This window comes from Protopterus annectens, chromosome 3.part1, assembly GCF_019279795.1.
Source record: "Protopterus annectens isolate FY-2018-M chromosome 3.part1, PAN1.0, whole genome shotgun sequence".
Lineage (NCBI taxonomy): Eukaryota > Metazoa > Chordata > Ceratodontiformes > Protopteridae > Protopterus > Protopterus annectens.
In genome coordinates, this window is record NC_056732.1 from 1,834,398,163 (window position 1) to 1,834,416,424 (window position 18,262).

Sequence of the window (18,262 nt, forward strand, 5' to 3'; positions counted from 1 at the left end):
AGACCTTGGCCTTTTCAATGTATGCTGTGTGTACAGCATGATGGATGAAATATCTTGTGTTATTTTTTCAAAGAAGTTACCCAGATTTATTAGCCAGGATTTACCCTTAACAAAGGCAAACTGCTGCAAATCTACCATGATGAGATTTTTAACATCATGGTTAATCAGGTCAGTTATAATGTTTATTTTTTATTTTTATTTATCATTTGTTAACCGGGAAAGTCCGACTGGGAACAAAGCCAATTTTCAGCGGAGGCCCGGGGAGAAAGGCCCCAGATGCATGCCTTTGTAATGTGGGAGGAAACCAGAACACCCAGAGGAAATCCACACAAACCCACACAGAAGGCACCCCAGCCGAGAATCGAACTGGAGAACATCTTGCTGTGAGGCGACAACGCTACCACTGTACCACTGTGCCGTCCAATGGCTTGCATACAAGACTTGTCAGTCAGATGGGCCTGGAATTCTCAGAGTTAGTGGTGCAGCCAGGCTTATGGAGAGAAATCATTACTGTTGTGCACCAGACATCAGGGACAAAACCAGTAGATAAACTCAGGTTGAACAGTGTAAGGAAATGATCCACCAGGACTTGTTTGATGCTGTTTAATAAACAGCCAGGTATATTATCAGGTCTGTGGAAGAAGTTTTTTTAGTCTTTGAGAGCACCTTTAGGACATGACCCTTGCTGATAATGGTGAGGGTGTCTGAGGACTTCAGCAATAAAATGGGCTTTTAATAGTCATTTCTGGGATGCAGTTGCTACTGAATTTGTTAGCTAGTAGTTGGCAATATATACTGGGTCAGAATAGGTGATGCCATCTTGAATAAGTTCTGAGCAATATTGGGTGTTACCTTTTAGTTACATAATGTAACTAAAGAAGGATGCATAGCTGTTCTTAGCTTTGGATGCTAACCTTAGTTCATGGGTTGCCTTAGTATTCCTAACAATTCTTTGTTTTTGGTCAATTTTGTAATCTTAACCTTATAAGTAAGGGCATGGCATCTAGGTCCAAGGATATTACTGTTCACTGTACTCATCCTCATCAGACTAATCATCAGGTAAACTGCCTCCCATGGTATGTACCTACTCAGGCATATGCAACAACTGGAGCATCAACAGAGGCTCATCATAAAAAGAATACAGGGCGTAAACAACATGTCTTACACAGACCACCTCAAAGCCTAATATCTGTGTTTGGTCTCCTACATAGCATCCACTGATCTTGCTCTTATGGATCTGTTACACATCTGCAAAGCAAACAGCATCAGAGTTACCAGATCTAGGGACCTACAGCTCATCTGCAACAGAAACAGGACATGTTAGAGGGACAGACGTGTCTCACAGACCAGCCTTTGTCTGGAACTCGCTAACCCAATTCAAGCACAAATTGGGCCAAGGGATGGGAAATCAGAAATGTACCCCGATCTGGCACCTATGTCTCTAGTAGACAGAAGTAGCCTGTAAATGCTTGACCAGTTATGCCCAAGCTTATATAAATACTCTTTAACATAATCCTTCCATATTGACACTTGTCAGATACATTTGGAAAGCATGGCTGGGTTTAAGAAGTCCAGGTAGCCTAGACATGGCTAGGTTTAAAAACACCCCCCCCTAGAGTTGGTAGCCGATGTGTGGCTAGGTTTGAAAAACGCCTCCCCGGGGTTGGTAGCCTAGTAATCATCTATGAATCTATTTGAGGACCCTCAGATCTACTGAATATTTACATGAGTTTTTTTTTTTTTTTTTATGCTGGTGGACTAAGAGGGTGGGTTACTTTTAAATTTTCTAATATATTTAGACCAGATTGATACTGTCAGTTCTATACATTTATCTAAGTAGATATAAAAATTCTTCTGTGTACAATCCTGCTGAGGTGATGTTGGGGTTATGCTGGGAGAATCTTGAAACTTTAGCACAGAATTTAATGAGATCCGAATTCTGAAGTTTCTGAATTTTGAAATATTGGTATCTTCAGGTTTACAGGTTCTAATGGTGAAGCTCAGTAGTTTATGATCTGGCTTTACAATGGAAGTTGATACCAGGGGAATAGTATATGAAAAAGCTACACTTATAAGAACCAGATCAAGAATATTTTGCCTGCTAGTAGATTTGTTACCAATCTGTTGCAGGGAGCTTTTGTCTATGAAATCTGGGAACTTCCATGTGTATCCTACATTTGAGGTTTATGTTCTCAAGTTTATTGATATGTAGTTAAAGGCTTCCAAATTAATGGACTTTTTGTTTATAAGGAGTTCATCAACTATATCAGGAACTTTACATGAGTTTCAGGGGTCATACAGGGTATAAACTGACATTTGGTTTTGTTCAGTGGGATTTGGTGCTCAATTATCCCTGCTATAGTTCCCTGAGGACTTGTCTAGGAGGTGATATGGTCCCTAAGAAATGTGAAGTCATTGCAGCAGTAGCCACTGGGTGTGAAAACATGACAGGTGCAAAAACCAAGTATGGAGGGAGTGCTTTCTGATCATTCACAGCAGATTTCAGTGATTACACATACAATTGTGGGTGTACTCCAAATACAAGAAAGCCTCAATTTGGGCATTTTGCTATTGAGACTTACGGCATTTAGCACAGCAACATTAATTTGATCCTGTTTTGAAACTGGCATGTTAGTTTAACTGGAATGTCCATCAGCTGGACTTGGCCTAAAAAAGGCACTATGATGGCAGCAAAAGCTTTAGCCAGTATGGGGAAGCCTTGGAACAAGAAGTACAAGCCATTCCTGACAAAGCAAGTAGGACTACTGAGCATCTCATCAAGTGCTGACACATACTGGATCCCCTTGTAATGACACCAACTATTCAGCCAGCTATCTTTTCTTTGTACCTATCTATCACTTTTGGAGAAGAAAAGATCCCCACTCAGGATCAGGGGTCTAGCCTGCATTTGTGACATGCATGGACAGTTCCGCCAAGTCTCTCTGCATATTCCTTAGGGTTTACTTGTCAAATCATTCATACCGATATGGACCCCACAGTTATGTTAACTATTTGCCAGGAGAAAGGGCCTTAAGGGCTCCTGAGATATCAGAGATCCTAGCATCTGAAAGGCAACTCACTGTCACCCTGTCTTTGTCCAGCCTACTGTGTCTGACTCCTCGAGTTAGCAATCACTAAAGTGTTTTTATTTATAGCATGACTCTACTGGATCTGGGATAATTTAAATCCAGGTGACTGTTGGAAGCATATTAGAGTTTGATTAGTTTTTTTGCTGAGACCTACTCTTTGTCAGTGTAAAAGGATTTGGAAAGGGTTTGTACAACATCATCATAAGACAATTAAGTACTGGTTTGTGTAGGGTGTTGTGGAAGTGTGCACTGCTCACTGTCTTGAGTCCTTTTGTGAGACTGAGCCCTTCATGTTAGTTAAATACTTTAATCTCCCACAAACAGAATGTCTTGTTCTAAGTAAAGATTCATTATATGTAAGAATCAGGCAGTCCCTACACTGCCTAAGGATACCAGCTGCTACGAAGCTGGCAACACAAGGAAGACAAACAGGTTGACCCTCCATTTAAGTCCAGAGACAAGGAGAATGAATCTGAATACACGGGGTGCTATATTCAGTTATAGAGGAAACAGTTAGCTGTGTTAATTATTGAATATGTATTGTGCAGAGTAACTACTACCTGCTAACCGCAACATAGAGCAACTAAAGGCTAGTTTTGTTAAAGGAGCTCAGGTAAAGGCTACTCTGTGAACGGGAAGTGAGCAGCAGTGAGGCTTGCTGTGCACCTGCAGGTAGATGCCTATACTACAGGCAATGTTAACTTCATTAACCCACTAATGATTTGGAGAGGTTAGGTGGTATAGACTGCGTCTGTGTGGTGTTTGGTTAAATGCAGCTGTGCTAGGAACAGCTGTACACACACAAATGGAATTTAAGCTAATAGTAGATCTTAAGGGAAAAAACTCTGGGCTGTGCAAGTGCAGGCAATTTGCAACACAGAAAAATGAAACTGAACATATGCTGGTCAATATTAGAATGACACTCTTCATGGTTCTACAACAATCAGAGGCCTAGAAATTGCAAGATTCTTTGTCTAGTCTCAATAGCATTAAACTAGTAGCAGATCTTGGCCACATTACCAATAACTGCCAAACATCTTCACAGCTATTATAGTAAACTCAGTAAGAACACAACATGTTCTTATCCCAGGTCTTGGAGGGCTGGTATTTTAGTCAAATCCGGTGAAAATTTGTCATAATCCATCTTTGTTTAAATAACACAAAGTCTAAGGAGCAGCAAACCCATTTTATTGTGACTGAGCTTAAATATTAAGAAAATTCTTACTTTTATGACATCAAAACAATCTTACATTTGTCTGTCTCCACCTACCCTTACTAAATCAGGTCAGCCCTCATACATTTGTTTTTATTTACCCTTTGTTGATTGGGTTAGTCTCATTAAGCTAGTAGCCTTTTTTCAGAAGAGATCTGAGGCAGTATTTATACTACTAGGGAAATGTTGGCAAGGGCATGCGAGAACTTATCCTATATTCTTTTCAGTAGGTGCTTTAGGACTCTTTACACCCACCTGAGCTACCACTAACTCAAGCAGATGGAGCCTCAGTCTAACATCTCATCTGAAGGACAGCAAACTGAGGAGTGCAGCACCCCCATTATGCTGCACCCCAAAGTTAGCAATAGATTTACCTGGTGTGGGAATAGAACTCCCAGCCTTCTGCACCAAAATTGAGTGTGCTATCTGTTGCACCACTGACACTACATTATGCGAACAGTAAACTGCATAGATTTGCTTGACATATGACATTTTGCAGCATTTTGCATCCATAAGAATAAATACTGATGACTGCTACACAAATGATTCAAGGCCCTGATTTCAGTTAATCTCTAATTTAATACAATTCATTTCTGCTCAGCTTTTTTATTAAGGAGTGAACACAAATTTTGCATTTTAAATTCTTCTGCACCCTCCACCCAAAAATACAGTCTCTTCACCTTTTCCTGTCTTAGTTCATAATTAAGGGCATGTGTGGCATGCTTTTTAGTTATCTGAAGCAACTGTTGACTGAAGTGTGCAGCAAAAGAAAGTGAACATCAAATCTGTACCTTATAATACCCTCCACCCAGAATAATAAGATGAACAAAGCCAAAGAAAGTGAACATCAAATCTGTACCTTATAATACCCTCCACCCAGAATAATAAGATGAACAAAGCCAATTACCGTCTTCCTCACACAAATGAAAATATTTCTATTCAATTACAATTTGTGTGGCAAAGAGGGCTAAAGCATCCCCCTATATTCTAAACCTGTATTAGTTTCAGGGTTCAAATCCTGACATATTCAGAAATCTGTGATGTGTACTATCATTTCAAACGGGGAATAGGAAATTCCCCCCAGGCTTGGCACCTATGTCTCTAATGGACACAGGCAACCTGTAAGTGGTCATCTCCCAGGCCCATGCTTACACTTATCAGGGGTACCAGAACTTGTCAGAGATTTGGGATGCATGGCTAGGTTTAAAAAGGCCCTTGTGGTCGTTAGCCTAGTAAACACCTATGTATCTATAAAGGCCTACAGTCAGTCATTATTCCTCTTCAGTGCTTCTTTTCGTTTCATTCTAACAAAAGGCAATAAATCTAAGTAAGTACCCAGGCAGACAGCACTTTTACAAACCCCACAGTCAACTAAAAGCAAGGCATAAGCAGACGATCACGGGGACTGTAACATGCTTTTCTATGTCATTTTGAACTGGAAGCATCATAATTCATTGCTAAAGAACAGCTACAAAAACACTGGAAATGTCATCTTAGTTAAAAATGGACTAAAACACAATCTTCCTTTTAAATGATCAGATTACCACCATCGCAGTGCTCAGTGAACTAAATTGCTTCCGCTACAATACCTTTTTATGGCTTGTGGAAAAATACATGGTTTCCACTTTGATTACTGTGCAGCACAAACATATATTTTACATGTTCACATACAAAGATACACACTCACACCTGATATCCTACAGCCCTCAGTGTCAAAGTATAATCTTCATTCTTTTCATCTCCAAACTTCAGTACCTCACCACGTTTTGTAGTACTGTTCAGCCTCACCCTTCAGTACCACACACTCTCCTGCAGTACTGCTCACCCGCAGCCTTCACTACCACACCATGTTCTGCAGTACTGCTCCCGCAGCCTTTAGTACTACACCATGTTCTGAAGTACTTGCTCACCTCACAGCCTTCAAAACCACACATGTTCTGTAGTACTGTTCAGCCTCACCCTTCAGTACCACACAATCTCCTGCAGTAATGTTCACCCGCAGCCTTCACTACCACACCATGTTCTGCAGTACTGCTCCCGCAGCCTTCAGTACCACACCATGTTCTGTAATACTGCGTACCCCCCAGGCTTCAGTACCACACTATGTTCTAGAGAACTGCTCACCCTAGCCTTCAGTACCACACCATGTTCTGAAGTACTTGCTCACCTCACAGCCCTCAATACCACACATGTTCTGTAGTACTACCCACCCCCCGCCTTCAGTACCACACCATGTTCTGCAGTACTGCTCACCACCAGCCTTCTTTACCACACCACGTTCTGTAGTACTGCTCACCCCAACCTTCAGTGCTACACCATGTTCTGTAGTAGTGCTCACCCTCAGCCCTCTATACCACACCATGCCCTGTAGTACTGCCCACCCCCCATCTTTAATACCGCACCATGCTCTACATTACTACTCACCCTCTGCCTTCAGTACCACACACTGTTCTGCAGTTCTGGTCAACCACAGCCTTCAGTCCAACACCATGTTCTGCATTATTACTCACTCCCAGCCTTCAGTATCATGCCATGTTCTGTAGAACTGCTTACCCCCCAACCTTCAGTACCACATCATGTTCTGTAGTACTGCTCACTACCACCCTTCAGTACCACACCAGGTTCTGCAGTACTGCTCACTACCAGCCTTCAGTACCACACCATGTTCTGTAGTACCGCTCAGCCCCAGCCTTCAGTACCACACCATGTTCTGCAGTACTGCTCACCCCCGGCCTTCAGAACCACACCATGTTCTGCAGTGCTGCTCTCCCCCAAGCCTTCAGTACCTCACCATGTTCTGCATTACTACTCACCCCCAGCCTTCAGTACCACACCCTGTTCTGCATTATTACTCACTCCCAGCCTTCAGTATCATGCCATGTTCTGTAGTACTGCTTATCCCCAGCCTTCAGTACCACATCATGTTCTGCAGTACTGCTTACCCCCCAGCCTTCAGTACCACACCATGTTCTGTAGTACTGCTCACTCCCAGCCTTCAGTATCAGACCATGTTCTGCAGTACTGCTGACTCCAGCCTACAGTACCACACCATGTTCTGCAGTACTCCTCACTCCCAGCCTTCAGTACCAGACCATGTTCTGTAGTACTGCTCACCCCCAGCCTTCAGTACCACACCATGTTCTGCAGTACTGCTCACCCCAGCCTTCAGTACCACACCATGCTCTGCAGTACTGCTCACCCCCGGCCTTCAGAACCACACCATGTTCTGCAGTACTGCTCACCCCTGGCCTTCAGGGTCTATATTAGAACACCAAATGTTCAAAATTTAGAGTGTTCTAATACTAACCCATTTTCAGCAAACACTGAAAATATCGAAGAAAAAGAAAAACAATGTTTTTCCTAGGGAAAGAATTTGGTTGTCCGATTCTGTTGCTTCGGTATTTTCAGTGCTGTGGTGGAACGTTACGGGTCAGGTTCAGGTAAGTGTGCGATTGTGTGGACGTGAGGGTTAGGGCAGGTTAGGTGAGTTAGGGTTAGGGCGCTAGTCAGGTAAGTGTGCGATTGTGTGGATGTGAGGGTAAGGGCGGGGTAGGTGAGTTAAAGTTAGGGCGCAGGTGAGGTGACTGTGCGATAGTGACAGACGTTAGGGTTAGGGTTTGGGTTAAGGTAAGTGGATAGTTAATGGTGTATGTATAGTTTAATGTAGGGTTAGGTGTAAGAGTTTAGGTGTATGTGTGTGGATTGTTGTTTGTTTGGTGTGCTTGTGTTGTGTGTATGTGTTTTGGAACAGAAATTTTTTTCCCTAGGAAAAAAGTCACTGTTCTGTATGTTTGATGTTTTAAATTTTCAATTCATAGGGTTCGTTATTAGAGAACACTTGAAATTTTGAATGTTCAGTGTTCTAAAAGAGATTCCAGCCTTTAGTACCACACCATGTTTTGCAGTACTACTCACCACCAGCCTTAAGTACCACACCATGTTCTGTAGTACTACTCGCCTCTACCCTTCAGTACCACACCATTTTCTACAGTACTGTTCACCCCCAGCCTTCAGTGTCACACCATGTTCTGTAGTACTGCTCACCCTCAGCCTTCAGTACCACATCATGTTCTGTAGCACTATTCACCCCCAGCCTTCAGTACCACACCATGTTCTGCAAAACTGCTCACTCCCAGCCTTCCATGTTCTGTAATACTGCCCACCACCAGCCTTCAATACCACACCATGTTCTATAGTACTGCCCACCCCCGCCTTCAGTACCACAACACGTTCTGCAGTACTACTCACCACCAGCTTTCAGTACCACACCATGTTCTTTAATACTGCTCACCTCTATCCTTCAGTGCCACACCATTCTCTACAGTACTGCTCACCCCAGCTTTCAGTGTCACACCATGTTCTGTAGTACTGCTCACCCTCAGCCTTCAGTACCACACAATGCTCTGTAATACTATTTACCCCCAGCCTTCAGTACCACACCATGTTCTGCAGTAATGTGCACTTCTACCCTTCAGGACCACACCATTTTCTGCTGTACTGCTCAACCCCAGCCTTCAATATCACACCATAATCTGCAATACTGCTCATCCCAGCCTTCAGTACCACACCATGTTCTGCAGTACTGCACACTTCTACCCTTCAGTAACACACCATTTTCTGCTGTACTGCTCACCCTCAGCCTTCAATACCACACAATGTTTTGCAATACTGCTCACCCCAGCCTTCAGTACCACACCATCTTCTGTAGCACTGCTGACTCCAGCCTTCAATACCACACCATGTTCTGTAGTACTGCCCAACCCCTGCCTTCAGTACCACTCACCACCAGCCTTCAGTACCACACCATGTTCTGTACTACTGCTCACCTCTGCCCTTCAGTACCACACCATTTTCTACAGTACTGCTCACCTCCAACCTTCAATGTCATACCATGTTCTGTAGTACTGCTCACCCTCTCAGCCTTCAGTACCACACCATGTTCTGTAGTACTATTCACACCCAGCCTTCAGTACCACAACATGTTCTGCAGTATTGCACACTTCTACCCTTTAGTACCACACCATTTTCTGCTGTACTGCTAACCCCCAGCCTTCAATACCACACCATGTTCTGCAATACTGCTCACCCCAGCCTTCAGTACCATACCATGTTCTGTAGCACTGCTGACTCCAGCCTTCAGTACCACACATTGTTCTGTAGTACTGCTCACCCCCTGCCTTCAGTACCACACCATGTTCTCTAGTACTGCTCACTCCCAGCCTTTAGTATCACACCATGTTCTGCAGTACTGCTCACTCCCAACCTTCAGTACCACACTATGTTCTGTAGTACTGCTCACCATAAGCCTTTAGTGCCACACCATGTTCTGCAGTACTGCACACTCCCTGCCTTCAGTACAACACTATGTTCTGCAGTACTGCTCACTCTCAGCCTTCAGTACCACACCATGTTCTGCAGTATTGCTCACCCCCAGTCCTCAGTTCCACACCGTGTCCTGCAGTACTGCTCACCCTAGCCGTCAGTATCATGCCATGTTCTGTAGTATTGCTCACCCACAGCCTTCAGTTCATATTGCCCAGTAGTCGGCAATATATACACCATGTTCTGCAGTACTGCTCACCCTCAGCCTTCAGTACCAGACCATGTCCTGCAGTACTGCTCACCTCAGCCTTCAGTACCTCACCATGTTCTGCAGTGCTGCTCTACCCCAAGCCTTCAATACCTCACCATGTTCTGCATTACTACTCACCCCCAGCCTTCAGTACCACACCCTGTTCTGCATTATTACTCACTCCCAGCCTTCAGTATCACGCCATGTTCTGTAGTACTGCTTATCCCCAGCCTTCAGTACCACATCATGTTCTGCAGTACTGCTTACCCCCCAGCCTTCAGTACCACACCATGTTCTGTAGTACTGCTCACTCCCAGCCTTCAGTATCAGACCATGTTCTGCAGTACTGCTGACTCCAGCCTACAGTACCACACCATGTTCTGCAGTACTCCTCACTCCCAGCCTTCAGTACCAGACCATGTTCTGTAGTACTGCTCACCCCCAGCTTTCAGTACCACACCATGTTCTGCACTACTGCTCACCCCAGCCTTCAGTAACACACAATGTTCTGCAGTACTCCTTACTCGCAGCCTTCAGTACCACACCATGTTCTGTAGTACTGCTCACCCCCAGCCTTCAGTACCACACCATGTTGTGTAGCACTGCTCACCCCTTCCTTCAGTACCACACCATCTTCTGCAGTACTCCTCACTCCCAGTCTTCAGTACCACAAAATGTTCTGTAGTACTGCTCTCCACCATCCTTCAGTACCACACCATGTTCTGCAGTACTGCTCTCCCCCAGCCTTCAGTACTACACCATGTTGTGTAGTACTCCTCACTCCCAGCCTTCAGTACCAGACCATGTTCTGTAGTACTGCTCACCCCTAGCCTTCAGTACCACACCATGTTCTGCAGTACTGCTCACCCCAGCCTTCAGTAACACACAATGTTCTGCAGTACTCCTTACTCGCAGCCTTCAGTACCACACCATGTTCTGTAGTACTGCTCACCCCCAGCCTTCAGTACCACACCATGTTGTGTAGCACTGCTCACCCCTTCCTTCAGTACCACACCATCTTCTGCAGTACTCCTCACTCCCAGCCTTCAGTATCACACCATGTTCTGTAGTACTGCTCTCCACCATAGTTCAGTACCACACCATGTTCTGCAGTACTGCTCACTCCTAGCCTTCAGTACCACACAATGCTTCGCAGTACTCCTCACTCCCGGGCTTCAGTACCACACCATGTTCTGTAGTACTGCTCTCCCCCAGCCTTCAGTACCACACCATGTTGTGTAGTACTGCTCACCCCTTCTTCCTTCAGTACTGCACCATCTTCTGTAGTACTGCTCACAGTCAGCCCTCAGTACCACACCACGTTCTGCAGTACTGCTTACTCCCAGCGTTTGGTACTCACAACATGTTTTGCAGTGCTGTTACCACAGATGTTCTCCAGGAAGGGCTGAGACAGACAAACAGCTGGTGTCAAAGCCATGGACTAAACCTAAATGCCAAGAAATGCATAATAGTATCCTTTGGGATCATTAAACCCTGGTAACTATCACATTGATGCACACCTCTAGTTGACCCAGTAGTCATGGACTTAGGGACACAAACAGAATTCTATCTTTTAACCATCACGTGTCTACAGTAGTGAGGAAGTCATTCTTTGTTGTGCCTAGGTCCAGGGAAGTCATTGTCCCACTGTATTTGCATTTATCAGACCTATCTTTGAATACAATACTCCCTTTAGTATGTATCTTGCCAGGCATATCCAACAATTGGAAAGTCCACAGAGGTTCCTCACTAAAAGAATACAGGGTATGTAACATGTCCATTGCATACCGCCTCAAGGCCCTATCCCTGTATTCTTTCTCCTATAGGCTTTTGAGGGGAGATTTATGCCTGGTATACAAGGCATTGTCAGACCCGACTGTGATGGACCTCCTGTATATCCACAAAACAAACAGTACCAGAATTATACATTCTAAAGATTTAAATCTTGTCTGTGATATAAACAGGGCCTGCTGGAGAGACAGGTATGTATGCCAGAGACTACACATTCTCTGGAACAGGCTCCTCATCCATGTGAAGCAGAGTTCCTCCCTAACTCAATTCAAGTGTAATTTGGACAATTGGATACGTAACAGGAAATTCATCCCTGGTTTGGCACCTATGTCGCTAATGGATCCAGACTGCCTGTCAATGGTTCATCTCCCAGGCCCCTGCTTATAAATATTTTATCTCCCAAGCCCCTTCTTACACTTATCAAAGGGTACCAGAACTTGTCAGAGATGTGTGATGCATGGCTAATCTTAAAAAGGCCCTTGTGGTCATTAGCTTAATAAACATCTATGAACTTATGAACCTATGGATAAATTATCTCACAACTACAGCCAGCTGCTCTGATCTGACAGTTTTATTTTATTTTAAAAAGCATCCACATCAGTCAGGGTTCCATCACAGTAAGTCAGGTTAGGGTGCTTTCAGATTTTTGGAGAATAAATACACATGTACTTACTAGCCACACTCCCCTTATACTTCTAACAAATTATTCACTTTGTATTTAACTAAAAGTGGGATAAAACTTGAGCAGTTATCAAGTACTTACTGTTGATACTTCTACTAGAAAGCTGCTTCATAGCCATCTTCAGTCTTACTTCAGTGCCATCAGATGGAAGCTTCTCATCTTTCTTGATAAATAACCAAAGCTGATCCACTGGGATGTTATATCCTGCATACATGAATGAGAAGCTGTGCAGTTAAACAGTAACCTTCCAGGACATTTAGCACTATGACTGCAATGATTTAGTCACACACACCTTAACCTTCCAGGACAGTTAGCACTATGACTGCAATGATTTATTCACACACACCTTAACTTTCCAGGGCATTTAGCCCTATGACTGTGATGATTTATTCACACACACCCTAACCTTCCAGGGCATTTAGCACTATGACTGCAATGATTTATTCACACACACCTTAACCTTCCAGGGCATTTAGCACTATGACTGCGATGATTTATTCACACACACCTTATGAATCTGGGCATCTTGAGGCAATGTAGAAATTGCTTCATTTACACAGACAACCCTCTCCTCCTACCACCCAACACTACAACCTGTGAGAGATGCACTTATCTAGCCAAACTCGAGGTAAAGCTCTCTCCAACCAATACTGAACTTGACAGTCATGAGGAGAAGGTAAACATTTGCACTACACCACACTCATCACATAGTCTCACTAAATCTACACCACCAAAATCCACACATAGTAACACAAAAATATTTGCGGAGGCTCTCAATAATAATCTGTCTAAGCAACAGAGACCTCCAAAGCAGAAACACAAGCAACCTCCATTCCCCAACACAACCCAAATGACACATAGCCCACAGACTCAGTGTGGCACTCAACCACAGCCAATAAGGCAAAACAACGTACCCAACACACTAGTCATAGGTGACTCTATAGTCAGGCACACTGATGTCCCACTCACCAGGCTAAACAAGAAGAAGGTTACTGTCAGCAGCCTGTCAGGTACCAGGATCCGCCACATAACCCACGCACTCAGGCCACTCCACAACAAGTACAAATATGACTCTGTCATTGTCTATGTTGGTGTGAATGACCTGAGACGTAACTCCCTGGACTACATGAAAAGAGACATGGAAGAGCTCTCCGATCTTGTAGCCCAGGCAGGTATGACCCTAGCCCTGAGTAGCATTCTGCCATCGCCCAGAATGATACCGCAGTACAAGGACAAAATGATTGACTTCAACAATTGGCTAAGCTTCTGGTGTCATTCTAAGGGGATCCAGTATCTGTCTGCTTGGGATGACATGATCGACAGACCATGATGCTTTGCCACAGATGGCCTGCACCTGTCGCCCCTGGGATTCCGGATACTGGCTAAGGCTCTTGCTGCCCCTATAGTGCCTTTTTTACGCAAGGTTCAAATAACAAATTCACCGACATAACAGGAACAGGCAAGCAAAAACTGAGGGTAATGCTACTCAATGATAGAAGTCTAAATCTCAAAATGCACTCACTCGAGGCACTCCTTAAAATGGAGAACATCAATATCTGTGCAGTGACTGAGACCTGGTTCAAGGCTCCAGACAGCACCCCTGCACTACCAGGCTATAACTCATACCACACTTTTCGGCCATGTAACCTGGACCAAAACACCAAAGGTGGAGGTGTGTCCATATTCATTAAGGATATCCACACCTTCAGGCTAGTTGCTCAGCATAATGCATCCGAGGTTATCCAAGTGCAACTAACTCTGGGCAAAACTGCGATCCAAATTGTAGCTTGCTACAGACCCCCCACCATGCCCCAGGATTCCCACTCCTCTTTTCTTGATGTACTGGAAAATATTAGGGTTCAACCAAGCACCCTAACAATGGGCGACTTCAACTACCCCACCATTAACTGGGAAAACTACTCGTGTACCAACTCCTTAGCTCAACGCTTTCTGGAATTCATAACCTCCAATGCCCTGGATCAATTTATTCACACCCTCACCAGGGGCAACAATATCCTAGACCTAGTTATTACCAACATGAGTGACCGGTGTTCCACACCTGAAGTCAACTACTCATTGGTCTGATCCGACCATAAGCTAATTACCCTAGATATCCACATCCTGCCCCCACCCCCCATTAAGAAACCACAGTAAAAAATTTCTCCAAAGCCAACTTCATGCTTCTTAAGACAGAAGTGGTGAACTTCATGACACCCATGCAGATGGACAATACAATTACAACTGCTGAATCCTACACAAATGCACTCTATAAGCACTTACACGAGTGCATGGATCGTGCTATCCCAAACAGAACCAAGACGCTATCCTCCAAAAAAAGGAAGCCAATCTGGTGGTCTCCTGCCATAAACAAACTGTACAACAGAATGAAGAAACTGTTGCAAAAGAGAGTAAAATCCCATGAGTGGAGCAGCTCCCTGGTCAGCCTCAGTAAGAAGCTGAGATCCCTTATAAAATCCTCCAAAGTTAGCTACGAAAACAAAATTGCCACTAAATCTAAGGACAACCACAAAGCATTCTATAGCTATGTCAAGAACCTCAATGACAACACCCAGATCTGCTCTGAGTTACAGCACAAAGGCACGAAAATTACAGAACCAACTGATACTGCCAACATCCTGGCAGATAGTTTCAGTGCTAACTTTACCCCCATCTCACCCCCTAAAGAGCCCATATCTATACAGGAAGAATGCAGAGTCCCTGTAATCACAACTACACAGGTAAAAGTTGCACTCTCTAAAGCCAAAAACACAGAATCCATGGGACTGGACAACATCCTGCGTTTTACTCAAACTTCAGAATGAACTGGCTCCCCACTTAAGCACCATGTTCAATAATCGCCTCGCATCAAGCTTTGTGTCCACTGAATGGCGCACAGCAACAGTTATCCCACTCCACAAAGGGGGAGCCACCACTGATCCCAGGCACTATCGACCTATTAGCTTGACGAGCCTGGTCTGCAAGGCCATGGAACGTATCATCATGGAACTCATAAACAAAGACATTGGTAACCTCCAAACTCTGGATCCCACCCAGTTCGGGTTTGTGAAAGGCAGATCATGCCTCCTGAACCTGATCAACTTCTTTGAGGCAGTCACCAAAGCCGTAGATGAGGGTAAGGTGGTTCACATAGCCTATCTTGACCCCACCAAGGCTTTCAGCACCATCCCCCATTCTGGAATTATAGCTAAACTCACAAAACTAGGTATAAATCCCTACGTCACAAGATGGGTTGCCAACTGGCTCACTGACAGAACCCACACTGTAAAAGTTGCAAACTACAAATCTGACCTCAAAGCAGTGACAAATGGAGTACCACAGGGTTCCGTCCTGGGACCTCTCCTGTTTGGTATCTACTTCTCTGAAGTACAGGCTAACACAGAAGGCCTCTGGCTAACGAAGTTCGCAGATGACTGCAAACTAGGAGCCATAGTCAAGTCCCCCAGTGATGTGGACATCCTACAGAAGGGCCTCACTGAGACAGATGCCTGATGTCAGAGCCATGGCCTCAAGCTCAATGCCAAAAAGTGCAGTGTCATCCCCTTTGGTAAAAACTCTGTACTCATGAACTACCACATAGGCAGCAATCTACTTAACACCGAATGCGTGATATGAGACCTTGAGACCCAGGTGGACTGTAGTCTCTCCTTTGATAGTCACATCACCACAATAGTCAGGAAGTCCTTCTACATGGTACACCTCATCATAAAAGGGTTCTCATCCAGGAAAAAAGAGGTCATTGTTCCCCTCTACTCGACACTCATTAGACCCATTATAGAATACAACGCCCCTTTTGGAATGTTCCTCACAAGACATCTGCAGCAGCTGGAAAGGCCACAGAAGTACCTCACAAAGAGGATTACTGGCCTCAAACAAATGCCCTACACTGACCGCCTCAAAAAACTCCAGCTTTACTCCGTAGCATATCGCCTACTCCGAGGTGATCTCTGCCTAACATATAAAGCTAGGTCAAACCCAGAGCTGTTGGATATGCTACACCTAAAGAAATCCCAATCCCTCCGAGCTACACGCTCTAGGGACCTAAACCTTGTCACCAGAATAAACAGGACATGCTGGAGGGATAGATTCCTGTCCCAGAGACTTCCCATACTGTGGAACAGGCTACCCATCTATGTCAAGCAAAGTTCTTCATTAACACTCTTCAAGAAAAATCTTGATGAGTGGATGGGAACTAGGCAATACAACCCGGTGATCACTTCTGTGTCTCTGCTCGACAGTGGCACAGGAAAATAACTTTCTTGGGTGGCGTAAGCCAGGGAACCTTGTTGACTAGGCTTATGTAGGCCCTTGGGCCGACAGCCTAGTACCTACCTATGCACCTATGAACCTTCCAGGACATTTAGCACTATGATTGCAATGATTTAGTCACGCACAACTTAACCTTCCAGGGCATTTAGCACTATGACTGCAATGATTTATTGACACACACCTTAACCTTCCAGGACATTTAGCACTATGACTGCAATGATTTATACACACACACCTTAACCTTCCAGGAGATTTAGCACTAGGATTGCAATGATTTATTCACACACGCCTTAACCTTCCAGGACATTTAGCACTATGACTGCAATGATTTATTCACACACACCTTAACATTACAGGACATTTAACACTTTGATCCCAATGATTTATTCACACACACCTGATGCAAAATTATAAAAAAATCATAAGAACAGAGCTACAATTCATTAAGAATCTTTAATAAAGATCAGTTATCTATGCAGTTAAATAGTTACTTTTTATATTTTTACGTTATGTTACTCACGCATCTCAGTAACATTTCTCTTAAGAATGTCATTTCCACATTCATAATCTCTCTTTTTTTGTGTGTGTGTGTGTGTGTGTGTGTGTGTGTGTGTGTGTGTGTGTGTGTGTGTGTGTGTGTGTGTGTGTGTGTGTGTGTGTGTGTGTTGCTGACATGCATACCATTTCATAGGCTTAGCTTTGCATTCTCATGACATTTTGTACCAGTACAGCAGTTATGATGTCTCATCAATGTAGTGGTGTATTAACTTGTTAACATTTATTTTAATACTGGCTGTTATAGAGAAACTATCTGACCTCTGCTTACATTATTATATTAGACACAGGAATGAGGAAAAATGAGGAAAAATTACATGGACAGACAGGTATGTGATGCACTAAAATTAGATAGTGTTATAGCAATTACTTTAAGTTGCATTCAAAAAACCTGCTGTCAACTATGTGGCTAATTCAATTCCAAAAGAAAAGGTGATGGAGCAGTTAAGTGGCACATTCATTGTGGAATGAAAAGGTGATGGAGCAGTTAAGTGGCACATTCATTGTGGAATGAAAAGGTAATGGAGCATTTATGTTGCATATTCATTGAGAAAGCAAAAGGTGATAGAGCTGTTATATGGCAAAGGTGATAGAGCTGTTATATGGCAAATTCACTGAGGAAAGCAAATGTGACAAAGCAGTGGCTTAGCTTCTGGTGCCATTCTGAGGGGGGTTCAATAATTGTCAGCATGGAAGAACATGGTCAACAGACCATGCTGCTTTGCCAGGGATGGTATGCACCTCTGCCCTCAGCTTTCGAATATTAGCTAAAACATTTGTCTTCCCCCATAGTGCATTTTTTAGGCAATGGCAAACTGAAAGGCATTACTGCTCAATACTAGGAGTCTAAACAAAACTCTCCACTCCATATAAGCTCTCTTCACCCTTGAGAATGCTGACATCTGTGTGGTCAACGAGACATGATTTAAAGCCGCAGAGAGCAAACCAACAATACAAGGTTACAAAATTCAACTGGAACCAGCAGAAAAAATATAATCCAGGCAACGGTCCAACCACAGCTCTCTTGTTTTATTGTATAAAAACCAGCAAGTTGTTAAGCGCTTTCATCCAGG

The 18,262-nt window shown here is 43.9% G+C and overlaps 1 protein-coding gene across 1 annotated transcript in view; it reads right to left on the bottom strand.

The window, feature by feature from the left end:
- The window catches only part of LOC122798727 (zinc finger protein 501-like), a 169,249-nt gene that overhangs the window by 78,310 nt on the left and 72,677 nt on the right, over positions 1–18,262 (bottom strand). The window contains exon 3 of the mRNA XM_044067827.1: positions 12,429–12,551. Coding sequence (XP_043923762.1) covers positions 12,429–12,551 — 123 coding nt within the window. The remainder of the gene's footprint in view (positions 1–12,428; positions 12,552–18,262) is intronic.